General features: G+C 31.2%; 2 protein-coding genes across 3 annotated transcripts; one reads left to right on the top strand and one right to left on the bottom strand.

Moving 5' to 3' along the window:
* The first annotated feature begins 294 nt into the window (after window positions 1-294).
* LOC125065565 (UNC93-like protein MFSD11) lies at window positions 295-23,479 on the top strand. Of its 2 annotated transcripts, XM_047673244.1 has the most exons (9): window positions 296-443; window positions 521-615; window positions 7,307-7,476; window positions 14,445-14,621; window positions 15,981-16,152; window positions 20,243-20,354; window positions 20,879-21,004; window positions 21,811-22,115; window positions 22,503-23,479. In XM_047673244.1, exons 2-9 carry the CDS (start codon window positions 529-531, stop codon window positions 22,719-22,721), a joined length of 1,368 nt encoding a protein of 455 aa, XP_047529200.1. In that variant the 5' UTR covers window positions 296-443; window positions 521-528; the 3' UTR covers window positions 22,722-23,479. The 2 variants fall into 2 exon arrangements, with proteins under 2 accessions (XP_047529201.1, XP_047529200.1); XM_047673245.1 differs by having other exon boundaries at window positions 295-615; window positions 15,981-16,146.
* Window positions 23,480-25,308: 1,829 nt separating this feature from the next.
* Window positions 25,309-26,340, bottom strand: LOC125065568 (transmembrane protein 70 homolog, mitochondrial). Its single transcript, XM_047673248.1, has 2 exons — window positions 25,813-26,340; window positions 25,309-25,559 (listed from the first exon to the last, which is right to left on the bottom strand). Exons 1-2 carry the CDS (start codon window positions 26,260-26,262, stop codon window positions 25,362-25,364), a joined length of 648 nt encoding a protein of 215 aa, XP_047529204.1. The 5' UTR covers window positions 26,263-26,340; the 3' UTR covers window positions 25,309-25,361.
* Between the last annotated feature and the right edge of the window lie 63 nt (window positions 26,341-26,403).

Below are 26,403 nucleotides of genomic sequence, written 5' to 3'. Positions count from 1 at the left end.
TTACCTGAGAGATTAAAAAAAATAATGCGTCCTATTTCGAATTCATAAACGTACAGTGAATCAGCTCAAAAATCGTACGGTTGGCTATACTGCAATGAGAAAATTCTTTTATTAATGACAGTTGACAATAGTAGTCTTATTTGACATTGACATATTTATTTATTTACTTCACACTCTTTAACTTACGTCAGACAATTGCGTTATTAATTTTCTTTGTCTTTGTAATATAGTTATTATATATAAGAACATAAGAACTAAAATTAATTAATTTATAGCGTTACAAAGAGTTTCACGGCGATTTACAAACAGTGAAGACTGGAGGGAGTTTGAATTTGGAGAATGGTTGTAGAATTTGTTATTAACATTAACACTACAAAAGCAAACTCTAACCGATAGAGTGCGATCGTTTATTAAGCCGTATATTAATAACATTTTAGTACTAGGTGTGCATTTGAATCAAAAATAACTGCTTGTTTAAAAATTGTATATTAGTTTAATTTTTGCTATTTTTCTATTTAAGAAATAATCATGGAGCGTAAATTTTTAAACGTTATTCTGCTTGGTTTCGGATTTATGTTCGTGTTTACTGCTTTCCAAACTATGGGAAATATTGAGGTAAGTGTACTCTCAGGAAAATGTGAAATCGCTATTATTTTATTGAAAGTATTTTGCTCTAACATTTTGTATTTATGGCAATAAAAACAAAATGTTGTTTTAATCTTATCATCCTTTAAAAGTTAAATTTCTTTTTTATATTATATCTTTGGTTGTGTGCCATGTGTGTTTGTCTTTATTGTACACAATATATGAAAACAATTGCACTGTAGCATTGAAAACATATTACTTTCACACTCAACCTTCGCAACTAGTTGATGGAGATTGAAGCTAATGAAACATTTTAGTCATTGCTATTTCACCAACAAAATTAAGAATTATAAATATCCTAAGGAATAATAAAATGGGTTCAAATAAACATAAAATTAAAATTGGTTTTGTTTTGGTGTTCAGGCACTTGAAATTTATTTTTGTAAATGTTTTTCTAATATGTACCCAACAGGACCAGAATTGGATCCATTACAAATACATATTTTTTTAAAAATAAATCTATAATTTTAGTTATTATTTTCTAAACTATTATGATTGTACTAAGATGAATCATATTGGATTTCTATTTAGCATATCAGCACAGAGCCCAGTTTTAAGAGACAGTTTTGGCATTACAGACAAGGCAACCCCTAACCTCTATATATAAAATTCATTGATAGTTACAGCAGCAGGAAAATTGAAGTAATGTTTACATCAAAATTATTATTATAATTCGATCCACACAATTACTGCACTTATCTTCCACATAACTGGGATAAAGGCTGAATGAAATGAGGATATTGATATAAGTCTTAGTTTTTTGTATTTTTTTAAACCATTAGAATATTTTATATTATTCACATTAGACAGAAATACATTAGATTACATAGAAATACATATATAACTGTCTTATTATTATTATGATTTAAAATAGGTAGGTAGGCTGCCAAATGGGCCAGCTGAAGGTAAGTCGTCACAATCTCAAATAAAATTACTGCTAGAAATTATTATGCTTTTACTAGAAGTTATTCATTCACCGGCTTAAATTGTATGTAAAGCTATCATTCTACTAGATGGATTATCAGTCTAAGTATAAGCATGTTTTGAGTACCATACCTTATTTATCCATGATATATATGTTGTGGACATATACAAGATTATAAAAATTTAACATTAATAAACATGGCAGTTGTTTATATACAACATATTTTAGGTACAATATTTATCCTCTCATAAATGAATCGTAGTAGGTAAGACAAATAGTGATAGATATAAGGATTCCATGTGTACATTATTCAAAAAGGTGAACATTCCATAAACGAGTTGACATTTACGCGCGTACACACGCGCATGCACGTCCTTGTGATTGAGTAATAAAATATTTACTGGCTACCACGAGATGTTATAGGTAGCATATTATGTTCCCTTTGCCACTGGCTTAATCGCAAATCGAATTGCCAAATAACAATGTAGTGTATTAGGTAGAATAACAATGAGTATGTGGTACCCTATTACCCTGCACAAAGCCGAGTATCAGTTAAGCTTTTTAGCAAGCTTCCAACTATATTCCCTTTATACCATGTACGATTTAAATAAACTGGTATATTTTTTGGTTTACTGACAACTTACAGTGTTTCATCTGAATTTATGTAATCAATTATAAAAACATCTAAAATACGAAACCTGAGAACCTCATCGACAACTATCAGCAAAAGGTTGTATGTATTGTTAATAGTTTTTCATTTTGCATTTTAGAAATCTGTTTAATTTCAGTATATCCTTACTAAAATCTACCGACAGTAATTTGATATAGAGTATAGTATAGAAAGAAATAACAAACAGGTTTCTATTAATATAATAAAGGAATGTAACACTACATTCCTTTTGTATCGACAGAAATCCTATGTATCCAAACGAAATAATAAAGCTACTTTTATATGTATTGTTTCAGATAATTCTATGTTTACGTTCTTTTCTCATTGAATAAGTCTTCTAGAACTTTTATCTATTATTATTGGAATTAAAAATAGGATCCACAAGGATAAATTTTAGGTCCTTTTCTATTTTTGGCGTGTATAGGTAAATTACCTAATTCCATGTTATGTTGAGCGTATTGTTTTGTTTATTGATTTTTAAATGTATAAAAAACTAATAAGAATTATTGCGATGTAAACAATGCTTTATTTTTCACACAATTGGATTACACCAAATAGTTTAATCCTAAGTATCAATAAAACAATGCACGTAGTATTCACCTTATCTTTGAACTAATATAAAATTAATCGTTAAGGACTGGATTACCACGGCATTTTGAAAATCATATTTTATTCCTACACAACATCATTTTTCAAACTGCTACCTAAAAATAAGAAAAAAAAAAAAAGAAAATAAGATTAGATCAGAATCTGCGGCATCTGATACTGATACTGAAAGATTAGTATAATATTGTAGTTATATTCACAGGCAGGTATTATGTAGGATTAAAAAAAAAAATTAAAATTGATTTTTTTTCGGGCTAGTATAGTTGCTTGGTGATATTTATCGGTTCGGTCGGTTGATAGATGACGGTTCTTCTTATTAGAATATACATTCCGAACCGGTTTTTGCTTTACATATTTTAATTCAATCTTGTAAAATGACGATACTAAATTGCTAGTAAAAGTTAACTTTAATTAAGTATATTTTGATGGAACGTTGTGCAAATTTGAAAAGATTCTTTTTTGATAAGTAAATCTTACATATTCAAAGAAAGAAAAAACTATCAAATGAAAGAATGTTATAATATCTCATAAGTATAATATAATGTTTGTGTATGTAATGTATTGTGTATTGTTTCTTCTTTGTGGAATAAATACTTAAATACCATTTATTCATTCGAATAAATCGAATTCGAAATCGAATAACGTGTAAAATGTAGTTAGCTATACATAAAAAATATCAGGAAATAACTTAAAAAAAAAGAATTATTATATTTTTGATTATATAAAGAGCTTACTAGATGCTGAGTTATCACGCATATAAATTGTTGGACAATTTCGTCTCTTTCAAAGTTGCGTTTTTGGTATCAACAAAGTACATATTCTGAATTGTTTTAGATACAGTTGGTACTTCCAATGAATTATTTTAGGTCGAATTTCATACTTGATCTATACAACGGAAATTAATTAACAACTTTTATACGCTTTTACTAGTGACTCGACCTTCTTCGTCGTACGGATGCAATTTATTAATAAAAACATAAAATAATAAACACTATAATATAATTAATTTCCTAAAGCCCTCGATTTTGTATTCGGTAATTAGTTCGGGAGATTACCCGCAAACAAACCAATTTTTTACCTCTTTATATATAATGGCTAATAATATTAATTATATAAATATGTTACAGGTTTTTTTAATAAGTAACTATTATATATAGGAGAGTTTCTAAACTAAAACAAAGCGCTCTTCAATAGTCGCGTGATTTATGGCCAGGAAATTCATATCGTTCGGTAACCCCGATTGCGTAACTTATTTATCTATAAGTATAAAATATATATCAATTAAAATGTATTTATTTATATTATACTAAAGTTAATGCTTTTGTAAGTATTTACCACTTAATTAAATTCAATACTATATATTTTAGAAAGTACAAAATTTTATTTCAAAGCGGTTAGGTAAAAAAAACAAACGATTAGGTCAAACTTACCACAGATAACATTTGTTATAGAACCATACAACTTGTGTATATTTTTGTTCAGCTTAATTATTTGACCCTATAAGATATCCTGTTTACAGCAAATCGATCGCAATTGTTTCTTATTTTATGTAGGTCGAGAAAGCATAATTTATTATTGTAATAATATCTTCCTCGGTCGTACTAACAAGTTATTGACATGACCATGTTTTATTTCAATTATGTAATGCGAATTGAGAATTTGAGATCATTGTCCGAAATCGCGATGGTCGCTTGTGTAACACTTTTTTAATGGCGTAACTTTTATGTCAGATTTTTTTTCCAATGTTAACGTAGTTTATTTTAGTAGTAGAGATGAGTGAGATATATTTCTGATATTTTAAAAAGGATTACAGTCACAAATTAATTGTGACTGTAATCCTTTTTTTCTTATGTACTGTATTTAAATGTAGTAGTTTAATTTTAATTATTATTACTAAGAAGTTTGAATGATAAACAAATATTTTTAATGAGTTGTAAACCAATAAAAAATATAAATGAACGCTGTAGTTGATGAACAAATTATCTAAGAAAATATAAAGTGTTAGTTTCCAACTAATAGAGAAAATACTCTAATTGGAACGATAGAACGCGTAAAATGATTAATTATTATTAATTAGAGCAGTCATCAAGCATACGTAATTACACTCGAGTATAATGTCCTTTATTTCGTTTTAAACTTAGGCGTTAGCTTACGGTATAGATGTTTAATATTTATATTTAATGCGTATTTTCTTATTTGATTCAGTTGGTACTTCTTGTGGCATTATAAATTTATATTTATGCTATGGGTTAACGTTCAATGTAATTCATTTCAAAATATTGCCATTATCCACAATTGTTGATATTATCTTTGCTCGTCTATAGTCGATAAACTCAAGGATCACACAATTTAGGTCAGACCGATTTATTGGTGAGATACGAAATTTCAAGGGTATATTTTCAATAACATGTCGCGTAATGTTGACATTATTATCAGTCAAATAAGATATTCTTTGATAATATCATAAATTTGCCCATACTTTTGGCTTGTGACATTAGGTATTTGAAGTTGATAAAATTGACATACAATAGTTTTATGCTTTCAATGTCTCTTATACTTAATTTAAATCTGCATTTAATTGTTCTTAATTTGTCGAAATACTTTAAGTAATTAATCGATTTTTAAATTGAACTTCATGGCTCTATTTATCTATCCATTTTATAGTAATGAATTTATTTTCTTCTATTAAATATTCTAAAACATTATAAAATTTATATATATATATATATATACATTGTTCTAATATTAATTATATTTATTGCAGTTCTGGCATTTAAAGTCATGTCTTGTCTATAGATAGATCATAGACAACATACATTACTACATACACTTTATATATTATTAATTGATAATTTATGGGTTTTCTCATAATATTTAGCTCTAATGCTGCTGCTTACATTCACTTTGAACGAGAACTTTGTGAGAGGGAATATTATGCGGCATGTAGACGTAACAACGATTTATGCAATAAGAATTAAAGTGTAATAATATTTAAATTTAATGCTAGACTATAGTAGGGTACATACTTTAATAAGACACCTTAGACTATAACTATAATGCATGTACTATATATTATAAAGTAGCGTTGAAAACAATCCAATGTTTTTTATGAGCCAATTATCTTCTATACATATAATAAAATTTGAGTGTATTTTTGTCATATCAAAATAACCGCTTTTTACTAAATGCATATGTTTGTACATACACGGTACGTATACCAAAAAAACATCGTTTACAATTTTTGTCTGTTTGTATGTTCGTTTGTTTCGGATAGTCTCTGGAACGGCTATAGGCCGTACAAATCATTTAAAAAGCAAATAAGCTCGTTTGAAATCCACTTTTAACACGCTAGAAATACAAAAAATGTTATACAAACTTGTAAAATGTTATATTTTCCTAAAATGCTATACCCATATTCGTACAATAATAACCCCTAATTCCATATTTGGATAATCCTTCGGATTGACAGCACTAAATTGCAAATTTCGAAATAAAAAATGTTTCCTTACATAATTTTTATCGCAACTGCATAGGTGATATAACCTTGGATTGTCTTAAATCAATAAATAAATTTCGATATTAATGTCTGTTTATTACGTTTTTGGGTTTATCCAATTCTGATATGGGTATCCTTAAGATGTTGCAACTTTATCGATAGTGTAACTCAATTTTGTGTAGGTATTTAAATATAAATAATGTCCTTGTTTACTCGAGCACCTTGTTCTGGATTCAAATAAGTAACTCAACGCTATTATCTAATGCTAATTGTACGTAATCTTTGTATGATCATTTATGCAAACTAAATAAAATGATTACCTCTCGAGAGAGGTGATCATTTTATGGGAACAATGTTGTATATTTACAAATCTACAGTACTTGAATGAACGTATAGTTTATCTTATCTAATGTTGTTTTGATGTACGATAACGAATTCCTTCGAAGGAAGACTTTTGACATCGCAATATTAGAGGGCCAAATAATATATTAGTTAAGTCGTAGATTACTTTGTGAAAAACAGCTCGCAAAAAAAAAACTGATGCTCGACCATGTCCTCTTTTTGAGAGGGTTTGGAACTTATTCCACTAAGCTGCTCCAAGATTGTTTATCTGATACACATATGGTAGAATTATGTCTGATACAAGTAGTTACCTAAACATTTCTTCCCTGTTGAACTCAGGAAGGCTTGATCTAAAATTGTCTAAGAAATAAATATATGTAATCTTAGGTTAATGAGACTGGGTCAATTCGGCTCTCTGTCCCCGGATTACTTTGTATCAGGATTCAGTGATTAACGACACTACTATGACTTTCTTTATGACACTATATATTAGAAAACTTACTAAACAATGTTGTGTATAATTGTTGAGTGATTTTGAAAATGATTATTTGGAAGGTTTCTTAAAATGCCTTTAATAGTTTATAAAGTTCGAAATTTCATTAATTTATCTGTTTGTTCCCAGAAAACCATATTGGACAGTATAACACAGGATGATCCAACCTTTACTGGCGATGGATACACGTCGCTCGCCATCATCTACGCAACGCTGGCTATTTGCAATTGGATGGCTCCCTCCATCATAAGCATCACGGGACCACGAGGGGCCATGCTTATCGGAGCACTTACTTATTTGTACGTACGCTTCCATATTTTGTTTCAGACTTTAACGCAATTAAGTATTAAATTATTTATTTAATTGCAATTGGTTATAATTAATAATTCCGTCTTAAATATAAAAGTGGCATCATACTTCTTGAATATTACAAATACGCTGTCCAGATGTGGACTGAACCCGCAATGAACTCAAAATATTTACTTACTCATACAATGCAATGTTACTGAGTAACGGACAGACGGACAACATGCATGTTATCATATGTAATTAAATACCCATAACTTATGAAAAGCGAATGTAATCGCCTTATTTGGACAATTACTATGTCATAGTTCAGATCAGTGAACTGCCGCCATAAATAATAGTCAAAGCGTAGTTAGTTAGTTAGTTAAAATTCCTTAAGAATGTTGTTGTAAAATATATTTTTCATTAAATATTTTCTACGCTAAAACGATTATTCTAATAGGTATCTTAAAGGTGTATTATAGGTATCTTATTGATTGGTACAAGTTTTTCTTATGTTTTGTTTTTTTTTTTATTTTGCTAATATGTCTATCCCTTCTGCGTTGATACAGCTCACAAATTCTTTGTTGTTATTTGTGTATTCTAGTTGCCCAGATACTTAATTGCATACCTACTAACATTTACTAGAAGAGTCGAACATAAAGTTTATGAACTCGATTGGCATTTTGCTGGCATATGTTGTGAGAATCAGCCAGTTGACCTTCATAATCTGGTCTTAGAACATTGACCAAAACTTTATTGATATTTATGTCAGTCATGGCAAAGTGATAACTTAATTTTAAACTGTGCGGATAAGATTTAATTTTAACTGTAGAACTTTCTGGAATAATTTTACATGTAAATTGAATTTGTTGGAAACTAATTTTATTACTTAGGTAATTAGTAGTAATTCCGTAAGAACTCACTTTGGATTTCACTCATGATATGTTCAACACCGACTTACTGCGATGCGCTATTGTGACGCGTTCTCGTTTTCATTTTATAATTAATAAAGTCAATGCCATTTATCTGACATTTACGATCGTGTTTTGCGGTGAATTTAGAGTTTGCTTGCTTGAGAGGTGTTGTCAAATCTTTCTACGTATCAGTAGAGCAACTTAACAGTGAGAGTTTATATGTATGTTATAAATTGCGTGATATTATTATTAGTAAATAGTATTTATCTGTTAGTAAGTCGGATAACGATAGCTTGGCAATTGGTCGAGTACCTACGCTCCAATAACAGCTACGTTGTGTAATATTCTTATACTTCTATTGCAGGCGTAGGTTTATCGATAACGATCTTGGATTATAAACGCTATGAAGTTCTTCCTTTATTGCAAGACCGTAGTAATTTAGTCAAACAACAAGTAAATAATTGTATTTCTTTTATTATTTACCTTATATGTTTATTATTTACTTGACAATGTCAAAGATCTCACGAAGGTTATTAATAAATTCAATCGATACCTTTTTTAATGTAACGTGTTTTTTTGATGATCTTAATAAACAAAAAGGTCAGTCGGAGGTTGTCGAATAATAAACATCTAATATTTGAATTTATTGCAAGTCTATCTGTTTTTATACTTCACCCATAACATCGCATAGGTAGATTCATATAATTTATCATGTAATAATTCTATCTTGCTATCTTGATATTTACTCAAATCTCGACTTTAACTTGTAGTTTATATAGTTCAGATTTGTGTAAACAATGTCGAGAAGCGTTTAGTATCTATGTGTGAGTTTGTTAGAGCCATTTGTTATGGTGCCGCGTAGCTAAAAGTGATTTCTCCTGACAACGTTGCGTAAAATTTGTTATAATTTTTTATCTAAATCTTAACATTATACAATCATAGAAAAGTGCAAAATGCTAATGAAATAAAATGTCTAATGTTATGACATGTGATATAGCGTATCAATTTCTTTTTATTGTTGAAATTTGAAACTTAATGAAATGTTATATTTAGATACGGTCGTCCTCAAAATATTTTTTTACCGGATGTTTGGAAAAACACTGATTTTTGTATAACCAATCATCCTTTGATTAATTAGAGATAAAATCGTAGGAGTATACTCGTATGCATAACAAAGATTTTAGTTTTCCAAGTAGGCGATATATACTTTTTTTAATATTAGGTTTGTATGTAATTTGTTACTCCAGTGAATTATTAAAACGGTAGGTTTAAATGTCGCGAGGCGATTGCATGTTTGGACGGCCAAGATAAGGAAACGTTATAGACGAGTGCAGTGCAGTGGTGCAGCATTGTTGTACCGTATACCTTCTGGTACCATCTCCTGAGAGATTATGACAGTCTCACCAGTAGGAGACTAAGCTCTCCGAATGCGTGAAGGGTCGTTCTCATGCTACGATCTTTTAATCAAAGAAGTAACAGTACGGTACCATCCTCGGTTCAGTCTTTCGCCATGACCTGACCATGCCCATGGTACATAAAGAGGACGTGGCTGACTTGAAGCCCAATAAACTGTTAAAATAAGGCAATAAACATCAAATGCTTACTTGTAGATTACATGATGAGTTCAAATCAAAAAAAAAAAACCGAATGCTCGATGTTATCATGGTCAAAAAAAAAATTACTGTTTCTTTCCTTTGCGTGTTTATGTCATGGTACAAAAAAAAAAACAAATCCAAACAGATTGTTCAGTCAGCACACGGCACGGGCGATACGGGATCCGTTATTCTAACGTCGCCGCTTGCATTTTAAACATATAGAATGTCGTTTTTTTGAACCTACTAATGTTAAACGACCTATGTTACTTTCCGATATATTTTGTTTAGTTTTTCCTGCTGTACTCTTTATATATTTATTTAACGTGAAATAAAGCGCTACACGATATATGTGCATATTGAAATATACCTACATAATTGCCATCCACCCAGCTTAATCGAAAAGATTATTGTGACAAATTTGAGGCTAAAAAGAAATAAATATAATAAAAATCATGAATACAATGCACGATATTATTTTGATTATTTTTCTATGAGACGAAAAGCAAAACCTGTATGAGTACTTATACTAATTGTCATGGGGATCCGTGAAACTGTACTACGAATATGAAGAACCGCAACAACGACAAAACTCATTCAAAATAAACAGCGTCTCCAACTTGCTAATTATTCTAAACATTGTTGAAGTCTGTTCATCTGAAACAAAGACACAAATTGTTTAGCATTCCATTTATTCACTCCGCGGGTGCCGAGTCGGGTGCACAGGGAGCAACTCACCTTCACTGTTCATATTGCCCTTCCCGCCTTGGAAAATTTGGTAGGAGGTTTGGTAGTCTGTTAGAGCTGCTTTAGATATTCGTTCTAAAATAGAACTTACTGCAGTTCTTGACAAGCTAAGGACTTTTAGTCTGGACTTAGTTATAGAGGAGTTTGCTGGTATACCTCTCGCTCCCACTTCCAGCGAATCAGGTTCAGTACCTGGGATTGATTACATAGGCTAACTTTCAGGATTAGCCTATATTATCAACGTTAATTTTCATGTGTAAGATAATGATCGTTAATCATTTTATTTTAAAATTATAGTTAAATATTGCTTTTTAATCTATTTTCTTATTTGAAAGCTATATAGATAAATTAAATGTTTTTAGTGACGTAACAATGCCATTTTATTTCATTTGTTTTGTTTTTTAATACTTTTTATATCATTGTAATGATAAAAATTGTCTTTAAAAAAGTTCAAGTTTCTTAATAATGTACTATACCTATCTAGGTAAGTTCACCGGCTAATCTACCACCTGGTTAGTGTTCATTCCTGCTCACGAGCATTGGCGCTGTAAGAAATATGAACCTTTCCTCGTTCAAAGCTTTACGACAAAGTACAATAAAACTCAAGTGAAGATTACTACAGTTCAAAAAGATGAAAATATTTTAGTAGCTCGTTTGGAATTCGTTTACTGACCTTATATTTTTAGAAAGAATTATACATAAATTACGGCAATAGGTCAATTACACAGCAACGAATAGAATGCATGGACATTGTAGTTATTCGGTCTAGTTAGTACCTTCACTGGAACCGAAACGATCAAGCCAAGGCCAGTGAGTTTTGACACGCCCATTTTATTATTCGTCTACGTCACGACGATCGCCTTTACTATATGTACGATCTGTATGTGACCTCGGTTATAAAATTACTAGTACGGAAACAGTTTTCAGATGAAAACATTGAACCCGCCAAGTGCGGATTCAAGATAATGAGTTTTGATTGATTCTGATTTCTTTAAATATTAAAATTGGTTTTCGATTTATATTCAAGGTAATTTACAATAAATTTTTTTCCATATGATAACAGCTTGATAGATTGGCAACAAGTTTTTAAGAGAGTAGGAAATATTTCATCAACCACAAGTGCGTTCATACGTAACGTACAGGTTTTATGTGTTAGTACATGTAGACTATTCCAATTGAAGAAAGAATACGGATCAGTAAACCTTAGAATTACGTATTCTATGCAATTTTCTAATAGTTCAGTTATATTGTACTATACTAACAGATCGTGATTAATGTAAGTTTGTTTATAATACAACACTATACCACTTAACAGTTTACATCCACTTTAATTTTACTATCAAAGTTTCCTTTATAGCTTCGTCGACGCACAAAACGCAATATTTATTGCAAATCCATAATTAATATCATAGATTATTCCAGCTTTCGACGAATCCTATGAAATGGAAATGTGGTTATATTGGCTTGTCTTGTCGTTTAAATAGGTTACTTATTTAATTTATCTTCATATTATAAGTACTTTGTTATCTAAATTTTAAATATAATTCATTATTTATTTACGTATAGAGAGCTATAACTATTTGCATCATTTTTTTCTTAAGTCTGGGGATTTTTCTTTGCCAAACAAAACAAATACATTTTTAACTTTAGGTTTTCAAGAAAAGACAATGTTGCCTGTAAATTTCACTCAATAAAATAGAACAGATTCATTTCATCCTTCCATTCCAGAAGAAGATAAATAGTGACTTCCATCATCATCCACCATATCTATAATACTAGTATCTCATTTTAATTAGATTTACTACATCGATGAACGTATGATACAATGTTCATTGTTATGTTGGATGAGCAGTGGACGATTTAAATAACGTATAAATATACGTTTCAATCCTTTCGTTATCAGCTTAACGTTTTGTTAAAGGAAATAGTATATGTTGTGTAACATTCCAACGATTAAAACATATAATGTTAAAAAACCACTAGTTGATAATGCGGATTGTAATTTGTAAGCTATTTTAAAAACGTTTTTTATGTAATGCCATGATTAAATTATATCTTGGTCGTTCATGACTTATATAAAAGATTTTTTTTTTCGCCCGTGGCTACGTTTGTGTGTGAGCGCAGGGAAAGCCCTCCACCCCTTTATACGCGAAATAAAAAGTAACCTATTGCCTATTCTTATGGAAGTAGAAAAAAAGATAAACAAACATTAGATTAACTTATTTCATGCGATTTGCTAATAACTCAGCTATACTGTGCACTACTAAGAGTTTATGATTAATATATCTTTATTTATAGTTTGTATTATAAATAAAGATATATTAATCATAAACTAATACACTTAATTGTCTATTTATGTTTGTAGGAAACTATTATGAAAAGTCCATTTAACCTTGTATGGAATTATAAAAATTGCGTGTAACAATTTTTATGATTTATTATTTCAGTTGTGAAATATTTCCTTATATTTCTCAAATGTATTCCTTGCTCTAAGTAATAATTTTATCACAATATAAACCAACCTTCATCCATAGACACTGAAGCGTTAAAAAGGATAAACCATTTCTTATTCAGGTCGCTATTTATATGGTATCTAAGACGTTCTGTCTATTGTACCTGTAATTACACTCGAATACTTACACTTAAAAAAATATTAAAGAAAACAAATCGGTTTAAAATTGGAATGTAATCGTATTTATTTACTTACAAAATTAATAATTGTCAGTTTTTAATGAATGAACGAATGACATAAATAACCTTATCAAAAGATCTGTAAATAAGAAACACTATTTTTGCTATTTCAAATAACGTAATTGTTTTATTTTTATAAATAACCATCTAGCTGCACTGTCGGGTCAAGTTTAAGTCAGTAGATAACATAACTTAAATAAAAAGTATATGTGACGTACAATCATGATTAATATTATATCGTACGTATGTGAGAAAAAAACATTTTCAATTTATTTTCTACTTTACGGTCTGTTAAACTTTTTCACACTTAAAAAGGTTATTTTTGTAAACAATTTACATACGCAAGGGAACATTAAATATTCCGAAGTTAAAGTGAAAATCTTTATTCATTATAGAAGTATTACAGTAGTTAATTAATTTTAAAAATCTACCACCGGTTCCGAAATAAATAGCACAGCAATGTTATTCTGTTAGAACTCACTGTGTATATCACTCGTGAATACCGACTGATGGTGATACGGTACACTGTTACTGCCAAATTTCACGACTTATTTATCAGTTTCAAAGACCTACGGAATACCTCTATAGGTCTAGAATAAAAAATACAGCGGGATTACTTTTTATTTTCAACAATTTTGTTGTGTACAATGTCTATGGGCGGTGGTGACCGCTATGGATTGACATGTCCGCCTACCTTTATAATAAAAACTCTCGTTTGTTGTGTATAATTAATATGTAGTTTTTTTTTCAGTAATAATATGAACGTCTTTATAATTAAAGAAACGGAACTGTTGTACCTTTATATGTATAATGATAGGCTATATGTATTTGTTAGAATTTTTTTGGTTGATAGCAATTTACGAGTTTTAGTGCTATCAACGAAACATTTGGAATCTTATTTCCTAAAAAATAAAGACCTAGTGTTAGCTAAATAAAATATACCAAATAACGGAATCTAACATCTCGTAACTTGTATAGTGCATGTAAATTATTATGTTTGTTAGTCAAATGTGTTCATTTACGTTTAAATTTCAGATTCTTCATAGTGACATTCCTGTTCCCTCGCACTTGGCTCCTGTACGTGGCCAGCGTGCTGATAGGCGCTGGAGCCGCCGCGATATGGACGGGGCAAGGGAACTACCTAACGCTTAACAGCGATGCTGAGACTATTTCCAGAAATTCTGGTATCTTTTGGGCGATGTTACAATGCAGGTAAAACGTCTTAAAATAACACTTACATTCAATTGGTGCTATTTAAGTAAAATGAAACTTACTTATGAGGTGATAAGTGGGAATTGAGTCCTAGTTGCATTAGGACTAATAATTAATAAAATCATAGAAAAAAACATATAATAAAAACGTTATATTGTTTTATTATTTGTTTTAATTCAGAACTGTATAAGTTTTTCTCTATAAAAATAACAAAAGAAGAAATTAAAGAAACAAATACTATAATTAATAAAGATATTAAATCTAACAAAATAAAAATAACAATATTTATATAAATAAAAAATATATATATACCATAGATTTGTACACAAAAAAAGTTAAATTCAATAAACAAAAAATTGGTCGATTTTCTTGGACCACAGACTATAGAAGTAATAGTTACGCTATCTATTGTTACCTTCGTTGTGGACATCTTAATATTTTATGCGCATTTCGTCAATAGGGAATTTCCACAATTGTGAGACAAAGAAATTCTTAGCAAATATATTTTATTTACAATAAGTCGCAGCAACATATTTATTACTCACTAAGTCGTATGCACTTGTTGTAATTTATAGAAATATTGCTTGTATTTACCTCATCGGAATATATTATTCTACTCAATAAGATCTTTATGTTATAATTTTTAATTAATATAATGTCTATAAAATACAATTGCTATGTACATAATATTCATGTTTAAATATTCAAATCGAGGATAAACAAAGTTTAGTATCATGTCTTCCACACTATTTTCTAATATCGCTGCTATATTGCGCACTACTAAGGGTTCTTGAATATTATATCCTTATTTATAATATATCACTATTCCTCTTGATACTTATATTTTACCGGAAACCTTAATTTTACTTCCAAAGTTCCGATAATAGTTTCGTCGACGTTTAAAACGCAATTTTATTCGCAAATCCATAATGAATATCATATAATATTCAAAATTTCAACCAATGATATTACGTTAATTCGATGTCAAATGTTGTATATTTGGCCTTTGTCCTCTTGTGGTTGGAATAGACTAAAGTTTTTTTTTTGTTATAAGTGGCTTCTTAAAGAGTTCATTACTAAGGCCAACAAGAGAATTATTTCAATTATCGTTCGTAATGTCTTGGAATCGCAATAAATAATATAAATACGAAAGTTAATTTGTTTGTTACGCTTTTAAGTCTTAACTACTCAACTGATTATCATGAAATATTGCATATCTACACATACCTACTTTCAGAAAAGGTACGTAGCACCTAAAAGCGGACGCAAATTTACAAATATAACAGTTTGATGTATGTCACATATCTGTAGGACTTTCATTGCTCTGTAATAAATCCATACTTATATATATCATTGCAGCTTATTCTTCGGCAACCTATTCGTCTTTATAAAGTTCCAAGGCAAGACGCATATAGACCTGGAGACTCGTAATGTAGTATTCGGCGCGCTGACCGCGGTGTGCGCTGTGGGGATCGTCTTCATACTGCTGTTGAGGCCGACCAGAAGAGCGCCGACCATTGATGATGTAAAGGTCTCTTTTTAATATTACCGTTTTCGCTTGTCATGTAATGTGGACTGCCTTATAAAATACTAGCGTTCTACCTCGGCTTCGCACGGGTGCAGTTTTTTAGAAAATATGATATATAACCATAATTTGTGCGCTAAAGCAGTCAGGAATAATGTTACTTTCCAGCAGTGAAAACTCTTTTAGAATAGGTTAATTACTTTTGGATATTAGAAACGAACAAACAAATTTTCCCTGTTTTTGAAATAATACAGATGAGGCTGTCACCGTCGAATCTATATTTTCTTCCAAAAATCCTTCTCGATATGAATGATGAACTACTACTGAATAAAGCCAATAATAAATATAATATCTTATTATTATGTAAATATTGAAATGATAAACCTTGCGTTCCTGAACTGGTACGTAAAGATGGTACAAGTTACAAAGTTGGATGGATATTTTTTTGTTGAAAAATTACTTTACTCCCTTAATATTTTAAAATGAAAAAGGGTTTAAAAATATTCTTTCATGGTATTTTAATGTCTAGGGTATTGTAGTGAAAAATTGGCTAAGAAAGTTCAGCTCATTTCCAACGATTTCGCCGGCCTATGAAATTAAATAGGTTCCTAATTATACCCTCAACGACATTGTTACATTATGAACATATATGAAACTAGTGGTCGTCCATGGCTTCGATCGTGTTAGGTGTTGGTCGTTTGGTAGCCATAAAAAATAGCCCATGGCTTTCGTTAGGGTAGAAACTCACTTCATGCTAAATTTGATCAAATTCTGTTCAGTGGTTTGGCCGTGAAAGAGCAACAGAGAGGCAGAGAGAGGTACTAGAGTTAGAGAGAGAGAGAGAGAGGAATTTTCACATAAGATCCAGTCATCAAAAAAGTACCGCGATTAATTCCTAATACAGATATGAGTGAACGTTACGTTAGTATTTCAGAAAATCATTTTCTGATATGCATAGATAATAACAAGGCTAGCGAAGTGTTAAAACGCAATTGAATTACACGGTAGGTAAAATATACTTCTATTGTGCCTATCTTCAAAATTTAATCGATTTCGTTCTCTCAACCGTAGCGGTCATTAATCTCCTGTCTTTTCCATCCAACGTGACATTGACGAAATAATCTATACCCTTTTGGCACAACTAAAAGCCATTAAACTAAAAATTTAATTTAATTTGTTAAATATATACTTAATTAATCTCTTATAAAGCAACCCATTCGATTTAAAAAATGACGTAAAACATAGTAAGTTCATTGAAATATTTTTGATTAGGTTTTTATCGAATTTTTGCATGATCAACAAAATCTTGACCTTCCATTGTCGATTTTTTATATTAGAAATAAATGTCATCCGCAACCGGATCTCGTTTTCTGCGAAGCTGATAAACCTGACCCTGACACAGATTAATATAAAGTAGTTTATCGATTATTTATCACATATGTTTTCGAAAAGATCGAGAAAAGGGAATCCTTAACGAATATGCTGAGCCGTATTTTTGTTGTACTAAATTACTTGGTACAATTAAAATTACAATTAAAAACCCTTGGTTGAATTTTAAAGGATCATTTAAAATTCAACCAAGGGTCAAACGAATATAAACGATAAAAAAACACGAACTTTATTCTCTTATAAACATATATTGGTGCTCATTATAAAGCCTTTTTATGGTTCGGTCAAGGGAATCTGGATGCTTTTGTGTTTACTGGAAACATGAGGTTGGGGCGGTCGTAAATTTGATTTTATAGTTCTTTAGTTCTTGACATACTACATAATGAAACATGATACATTTATATAACGTACATTTTCTTTCATTGATGAAAGAAAATGTACGTGAATGCAAATCAAAATTTAATTTTACCCCTGTAAACACCAATGACATAATTTGTACATTTAGGTCATTAGACATTAAGAAAACTGCTGATCTATGGGGTATTTCTGTAAAGGTGATTAATTCAATTATTGATCTAATTGCACCTTATCTTGCAATAATATTCAATGATTGTGTTCAACGTGGTGTATTTCCTGACCTGATGAAACATAGTAAAGTCATTCCAATATTTAAATCTGGTAGCTCTTCAGATCCTAACAACTATAGGCCAATCTCGATACTACCAACCCTCAGCAAAATATTTGAAAAAATTATTTTAAATCAATTATTAGCATATTTCAATAGATACAATCTGCTTCATAGAAAACAATTTGGATTTACGAGGGGTCGCTCGACTACCGACGCAGGTATCGAACTAATAAGAAATATCTATGAAGCCTGGGAGAGGTCGCAGGATGCCTTAGGGATATTCTGCGACTTATCCAAAGCCTTTGATTGTGTTCAACATGAAACTCTGGTCAGGAAACTATATCACTATGGAATTAGAGAATGTGCACTCGACCTTCTGACTTCTTATCTTAACAATAGAATTCAGAGGGTTGACGTTAAAGGGACAAGGTCTCCTGGGGTCTCAGTTGGTATGGGGGTCCCACAAGGATCAATTCTTGGACCTTTTCTATTCCTCATATATATTAATGACTTGCCCTTTCTTGTTGGGAACAAACATGATATAGTATTGTTTGCTGATGATACCTCTTTGGTTTTTAAAATTAATAGGAAACAGGTACAGTATGACGATGTAAACAATGCTATGTCTGATATAGTACACTGGTTTAGCGTAAATAATCTTAGGCTGAATAATAAAAAAACTAAAATTGTAAAATTTAGCACACCAAACGTGCAAAATGTAAAACCCGATGTACTTATCAATGGGGAATCGATGGATCCAGTTGAAACAACTGAATTTCTTGGCCTTACTCTTGATGCCAAATTACAGTGGCTCCCCCATATAAACGGATTGGCGGGTAGACTGAGTTCTGCGGCATTTGCGGTCAAAAAAATTAGATTATTTACCGATGTTGATACGGCTCGCCTAGTTTATTTCAGTTACTTTCACAGTATAATGTCGTACGGTATTATGCTTTGGGGTAACGCAGCCGCTATCCATACTATATTTGTGCTGCAGAAGAGGGCTATTCGCGCAATCTATAACCTGGGAGCCAAGGAATCTTTGAGGTATAAATTTAAAGAAATTAAGATATTGACTGTTGCTTCTCAATATATATTCTGTAATGTTTTGTATGTACGGAAAAATATTAATGTTTTTATGAGAAAATGTGATTCTCATAACGTTGGTACAAGGAACAAACACAATCTTGTTACTCCTGTTACTCGACTGCATAGAGTCAGTAACTCTTTTGTGGGGCAATGTATACGCTTCTACAACAGGATCCCAGAAAGCGTTCAAAATGCTTCTGTTGCGAAATTTAAAAAAATTGTTAAGGAACGCTTGTGTGCGAAAGGTTACTATACAATTAGTGAGTTTATGTTTGATAGCACACCTTGGGAATGAAACGATCGCCTCCTGGCTGTTTCTACTCATATATAATTATGTATATAATTAATTTGACGTAAAAAAAAAAAAAAAGTCCCGCTGAGTTTCTTTCGCCGGTTCTTCTCAGGTCAGGGTGTTTTCTTTTCCGAACCGGTGGTAGTGTTTAACTTGACAATCAATAAGAAAGTGTAATACTTCTATATTGAATAAAGGAATTTGAGTTTGAGTTTGAGTTTGATATTAAATAAATAAATAATAAGTGTTATAAAAAATCATATCTTTTTTCCCGCAGCCCCAGTATCTAGCATATTCTTAAAATTTCTGCTGAACACTCACGAGAATATGTACAAAACGACACTTTGTTATTACACTTATTTGTGACACCCAAAAAGTCCTACTTAAGATTCGAAAAAATCAATCGTTTAAAAAGGATGTGGTTCTTGCGATTTGTATTTTTTCTTCGTAAATATATCCTATTTAAGTATTTTTTTTATAAACTTCCAATAAATGGCTAAAATGTAAATGATTCCATAAATATAAACTTTTCGCCAAAACTTCTGGTACATGCCCTGGGAATCCTGGGATCCATTAAGAAGTATATTTGAAAGAACAGAATTTCTACTCTTTAAAATATCTAGTTGTTATTAAATTATTATAATATAATATCTATTATTTGTATACTGAACATAGAAATATTTTTTTTTGTTATCTAGAGCGAGATGGCTGTGTCAGAGGCCGAAGGTCCAATGGAAGCGTTCAGAGGAGCGCTCAGGCTGTTCTGCACCAGTGATATGATACTGTTGAGCGCTGCTTTTGTTTATACAGGTTATTATTTTAAAACATAATGCATATTATATTTATTGATATTAGCTGTCCCGGGTGAGCATAGCGAGTGACCTTTTTAGATACACATAAAAGGGAAGAGGGCCCTCAGGTTTTGAGTTGGTCCTTGATTCATATCAAGGGTCAGGGCATTTTATTATCGATATTCTGATAGCTTAGTTTACGGAACATGGCAACAATTGTCATAAACACGTGATATTAGGCATTCATACCTTTTAAAAAATTCTCAGTAACTGCCCGGAGCCTGGGAGTTGACAGTTTGTACACTCTTCGGAAAGTACGAAAAGTCCGGCGTCTGAACTCTTACCGGTTGCGTCGGATTTGCCATCCCATGGGATTATGAGAGTCAGGACTAGAGATTGCGCCTCTGTTTGCGCAAACACTTGTTCCCTATAATACGGACCTGCGTAGTTGGCTCCTTTGAGAATGGCTGGCGAGATTAAAATCGGCCAGGACGACATCAAAGGTGAACTGAACTTCAGTATTAATATTTTAAATGTTTACAGGTGTCGAGTTATCCTTCTTCAGTGGCGTGTACAGCCCCAGTATCGGTTTCACCCTTGCAATGGGCGAAAACGCAAAACAACTTGTTGGCCTCTCTGGTGTATTCATCGGTATGGGAGAAGTTCTTGGTAAGTAATAACTAATCAGACATAAACTTAATTATGTCATAACGATCTGTAAAACTTAGATTGTTGTTCTCGAGTTGAGAGACGTGTTAATAGATCAAAAGGCCAGAGATGAAGTTATCTGGAAATTTAGAATAATTTTGCAACTAACAATTGAAAACTGATGATACTAAACACACGGGTTAAATATGCGGAACCCTCTTTCTTACGTGGTTAATCGGTACTGTCTAGCAGTATAGGTACATATTTTGAAAAATCAAAATAATTGGAATTAGCTTCTACATTATTAAATGCATTTTGCCGGTGCGGGCATTGTTACTAGTTTGATCTCTCGCTGCAACCATTGCCCTGACCTCTTGCCGACGTATTTAAAGTAATTCAAGTGTTGTCATTGTAATAATGTTAGTTCGATGTCATAATTTACGTCAAGAAGATATTTGTCCTCAGTTCGTGTTTCGTACCGGAGAGGTACTTTAAATGTTATCAGCGTGATAGAAAACGCATTGTTCTCTGAAGTGCTATTTTTTGTGTAATCTATATTTACCTGACAATACTTGACGGTTCAAAAGTACTTGCTGAAGTTTATTTGATTACATTTTTATGTTATTCATGTACTTGTGTTGAGTTCATTTATCTTTTACGGTAAAAAACGCTGGGGTGAGTTCAAGGTCGGCAATGACTCGTTTAGTCAGATTCAATTTAATTAGTATTTTTTTTTATAAACTAACTTATTATATTATTATTAAAAACATATTCCCTTCATAATACATTTTTAAACAACACAAGTTTATAAAGCCTTTTAATTCTAGGTGGAGCCATTTTCGGTATCCTCGGTAACAAAACAACGAGATGGGGTCGGGATCCTGTGGTGATCATGGGTTATCTCATCCATATGACCAGCTTCTTCCTGATCTTCATCAATCTGCCCAACGCAGCGCCCTTCGGCGACACCATGGACACCTCCTACATCACGCCCTCACCCTACTTGGCCATGTTCTGCAGTTTCCTCCTAGGATTCGGGGACGCCTGTTACAACACCCAGATTTACTCGATGCTGGGCGGAAAGTACGCGGATAATAGTACATCCGCCTTCGCTCTGTTCAAGTTCACTCAGGTCAGTCTACTTTTATTTTATAAAAGAAAACATATTTTTCTATAATATGGTTTTGAACGCATCCTAGCGTTTCGGTGTGAAATTGTCTTAGTGTAAATTTTAGACGTGTAAAACATTAACATTACATACCATGCTTATTTATATAAACACATATTGTTATAATGTGGATCATAAGCGCAATGTTTTAATGGCCGCCTAGCGATGTAAAGTCGCTGTAAAGGATCAATCCTGACCCCTTTTGCTACCGTCCCCACTCCCAACGCAAGCTTTAAGCTTTATTGGAGGGGTAAATAGGAATATTAGTAATTCCTTATATTGGGGCATTGCTATTATTCTTTTAAAAAAAAGAAAAACTAACGATCACATTATCATTATCATTGGGAACAGTCGCTGGCCGCCGCGTCGTGCTTCTTCTACTCGTCGCGCGCGCCGCTGTCGGTGCAGCTGGGCGTGCTGGCCGTGCTGGCGTCGGCGGGCACGGCCGCCTTCTGCCGCGTGGAGTGGCGCTCGCGGGCCCGCGCACGCGCCGCCGCGCTCGAGCCCGCCGACGACAAGCTGGCGCCCGCCACGCACTCGCTCGCCGACAACACGCTGCACTACGACTGAGCGCCCCCCCCCCTGCCTCGCCGCTGCGATGTGCTGACTTCACTTGTGTGACGGATGATGGCTGTTGTTGTCGTTGCCGTGTCGACATTCCATATTCTTAAAACGTTATTTTTTTATAGGAGCTTTATTATTTTTTCGCTTTACTATGAATTAGTTCTTAATAATTTCAATCAACGTTACCATACTGTGTCCTAGCGACCTTTACGATCGTATCCCACAAGCGGACTCATCTTTTAAAGTAGGTACTTATGACAGACCTTTTATCACATGCCTCGAGTACTGAGCCGATGATTACTCAACTTTGCATTTTTAATGGCTTTCATTTTATACATTTGTTAATGGTAATAATTATTCTTCCATTTTGAGAAACAAAAAAGATGATTTTGTTCCGTTAATCGCAGTGGAAGCTGGAAATTGGTTCGAATAATTTTTTTATTAATTAATGTAAATTTAATAAATAAGTTACTTGAAGATGCTCAAGTAACACTATTAACACTAACAGAATGACATGAACACTAACTATAACTCTATTTTAAATATTAGCCAATTATTAATTTTATTTATTTCTTATAAATAAGAAATAAAACTTCTAAGGTATTAAAATCTTGAATATTAAAATTATGTTAGGACCATATTTAGCGATTTTATTGTTAGAACTAAGATGATCAGTGGCAGCTGCTGTGCGCGTCCTGGTTAGATACTACGAAACGTAAAAACAATTTAAATGTTCAGTATATATCTTTTTCATTTTAATTTCTCATATCATATATAAAATTTAATTTGATATCGTACTAAACATTGTACAATTTCATTTAAATATCTGGAAACAGTAGATTACATACAGCATTTGTTTTTTGAGTATTGTTTTATTAATAATATCATCAAAGATCTCAAAAACCACTAATAATTTTGAAATAACGTCAATCAAGTAGTGAGCAATTACAACGTTGTTTATATGTATACAAAAAGTATCAATAGAATTTCATAAAAAGGCAGAGAAGCCTCAGACTGATATTGAAAAGGTTTATCGTAGTTAAACATTCGAATTTGTTAGTATTATAGATAATTGACTGAATACAGGTGCAGGCCACAATATTGATGTAAAAGTAATATTCATTGGTTAATTATAATATATACTATCTGTGGCCCGGTGCTAAAAGGCCAATAAATAACCCATACTTTTGGTAATCAAAATAGAAACAAGGAACAGATGTTGCTAGTTATAAAACATATGCCTTTTTGTTTAATATTGTTGGTATCGTTGTATGTAATGTTATGCTTATGTCGTTTTAGCACGGATAAATTTATTTTAAATTATTTTACAAACGGTAAAATGTGGCACCAGGCCACAGATAATATGATAATTGAAAAAGAAGTGTTTCAATTTCGTAGTAATCATTCTCAGTGATCAGATCCTAATGTAAAATTAAAAAATTATAAGTAAAGTTTAATTACTTTTTTTTATAAATAATTTCGTCGAGACTTGGCTTTTCTAATTCTGATATTATATTGGCCTATTTTCAAAAGTTTAATTAAACGTAATTCAACTAACGTATGAATATTATATTACAATAATTACTAAGATAATTTCTTAAGATAATTAATCAAAACTATTATTAATGTGTATAATATTTATTCAGATAATTAAATATTTAATTTGAAATTATATAGAGATATAAATCAGAGACATTCCAGCCAACAAATAAAATAAATATTTTATATAAATTAATTTGTAAATATTTGATGTATATAGGATATTGTTTTGTTATAATTGTATTGTTAGTTTATTCTATTTTGCAGTGAATCGTCGAAAAAGGTTTTAGCAATATTATCTAGTCATCTATTCTTTTTTTTTTTTACAGAACTGTTAAATGAATTTGTTAACATTGAAACATTGTAAATTTCTCTGATTATAAATTGTTTTCCATAAAATTTTAATATTATTGAAATAAAGAATAAAATATATATTTTATTAATAAATGTTTTTCTTTTAAGAATAAAAAAAATAGTTTATTTTACTATGCACCTCTTTTATGAATAAATATATTTTTAATTTGGGACTAACTTCAATAAGATGGTCCCAAAACAAAGTTGAATTAAATGACATTGAGTTTAAACTTCTGTGCAACCAATATTGAATGTATGTGGTTCTTAAATGACAATATAAAAACAAAATACTACAGAATCTAGTTTCTACAATATTATGTTTTACAAAATGTTTAACACGCTTTGAAGACTTATTTGAATTTTTATGTATCAAATACAATAAAATTGCATCTTTGACATTTGCATACACATTATTTAAGAATCTGACTCATATATATTCATTTTTTATCATTAGGTATTTAAGAGATAATATTAGATCTGGCAACATAGCGTAATTTGTTTTCATAAGTCAGCTATTAACACTCCACTTACAACACCATGGGTAAATTAAATGAATTTTTCAGTTATCTTTATTATTTTATTTATTATCCTTCATTCAAAGTTTTGCATAGCACTGAGAATTGTCTTATTAGTTTTGTTAAATTATAAAAATAGCCCAATACTATTGAAGGAACAGAGTCAAAATAAATAAAAAATAAACAACAATTTATAATGTTTATTACTCTATTAACTAACTCAATAATAATATGAAGTCTAACTAGTTTTATCGTCATCATCTTTGTTTACTCCAAGTTTAAAATCTAAGGGTTTATCATATCCCATTATTTTAGCATAATAAAGGGGATCTGTGAAGTGTCTTGCCTCAATGAACAGAGGCTTGCCCTTGGCTACCATGGTGGTAAACATTCCTGGGATATCAGGTACGACCACATCTTCTGCTTTAAAATTCAACTGAAACAATTAAAATAATTTGATATTTTTATTAATTTTAAAGATTTTAAAAGTAAAAATATTTAAAACAACATAAACTATTTTCAACTTTACTATGTCTGAGATTTTATAATATTAAACACAAACTATGGTCCGAGCCTTTTCTTTTGCTCTTTTAATTACACAATTTATTTAAAATATAAATGTTTAACAGCATAACAAAACAATTTAATTTATTAAAGAAAATATGAAATAATAAAACTTAATAACTTACTTGTACAGATGCCAAAAAGAAATTTATAGTTGTAGCTTTGTAGGTTAAAGTATTAGGATCATAGTGAATTTCGGTCACATATTTTTTCGTAATGAGATGCAATAATAAAGGTGTAATAAAGGTGAAAAATCCAACGACTGAACATAATGCTACTAGTAGAGACGTGCTGCCGATAGTTGTTGCTTCGCGTATTATTATAGGTTGAGCTGCTAACCCTGCCGCACTTGAACTAACTGAAAATATCTTAACAGCTTTTATTTGCGGCGTAAGCGGTCCATAATATATGCGTTCTAGTTCGTTTTCTTGGTTTACTTTGCTAGCAAAATTCCTGCTAGAGTTTAATCCATGTACGCTTATGATCGCTGATTTTATTGAAGACCCTTCAAATAATGGAGGTTTAATTAAACATTTTATGTGTAAAGACGCGTTTCTTTGGCAAATGCGAATCATTTTAAGTTATAAATGCACTTCTTAATGAATATTTTTCATTATTTTTTACCTCATTATCTTGTCTGACATTTGTTCCGGTGTCAACTGTCAACTGTCTCTTGACAAGACGTCTGTCATGGAATGTCAAGTTAAAGTGGAAGA

The sequence above is a fragment of the Vanessa atalanta genome, chromosome 8 (assembly GCF_905147765.1).
Source record: "Vanessa atalanta chromosome 8, ilVanAtal1.2, whole genome shotgun sequence".
Taxonomy (NCBI): domain Eukaryota; kingdom Metazoa; phylum Arthropoda; class Insecta; order Lepidoptera; family Nymphalidae; genus Vanessa; species Vanessa atalanta.
Note: the sequence above shows the minus strand (reverse complement) of the source record. Positions and strands in the feature narration are given on the sequence as shown.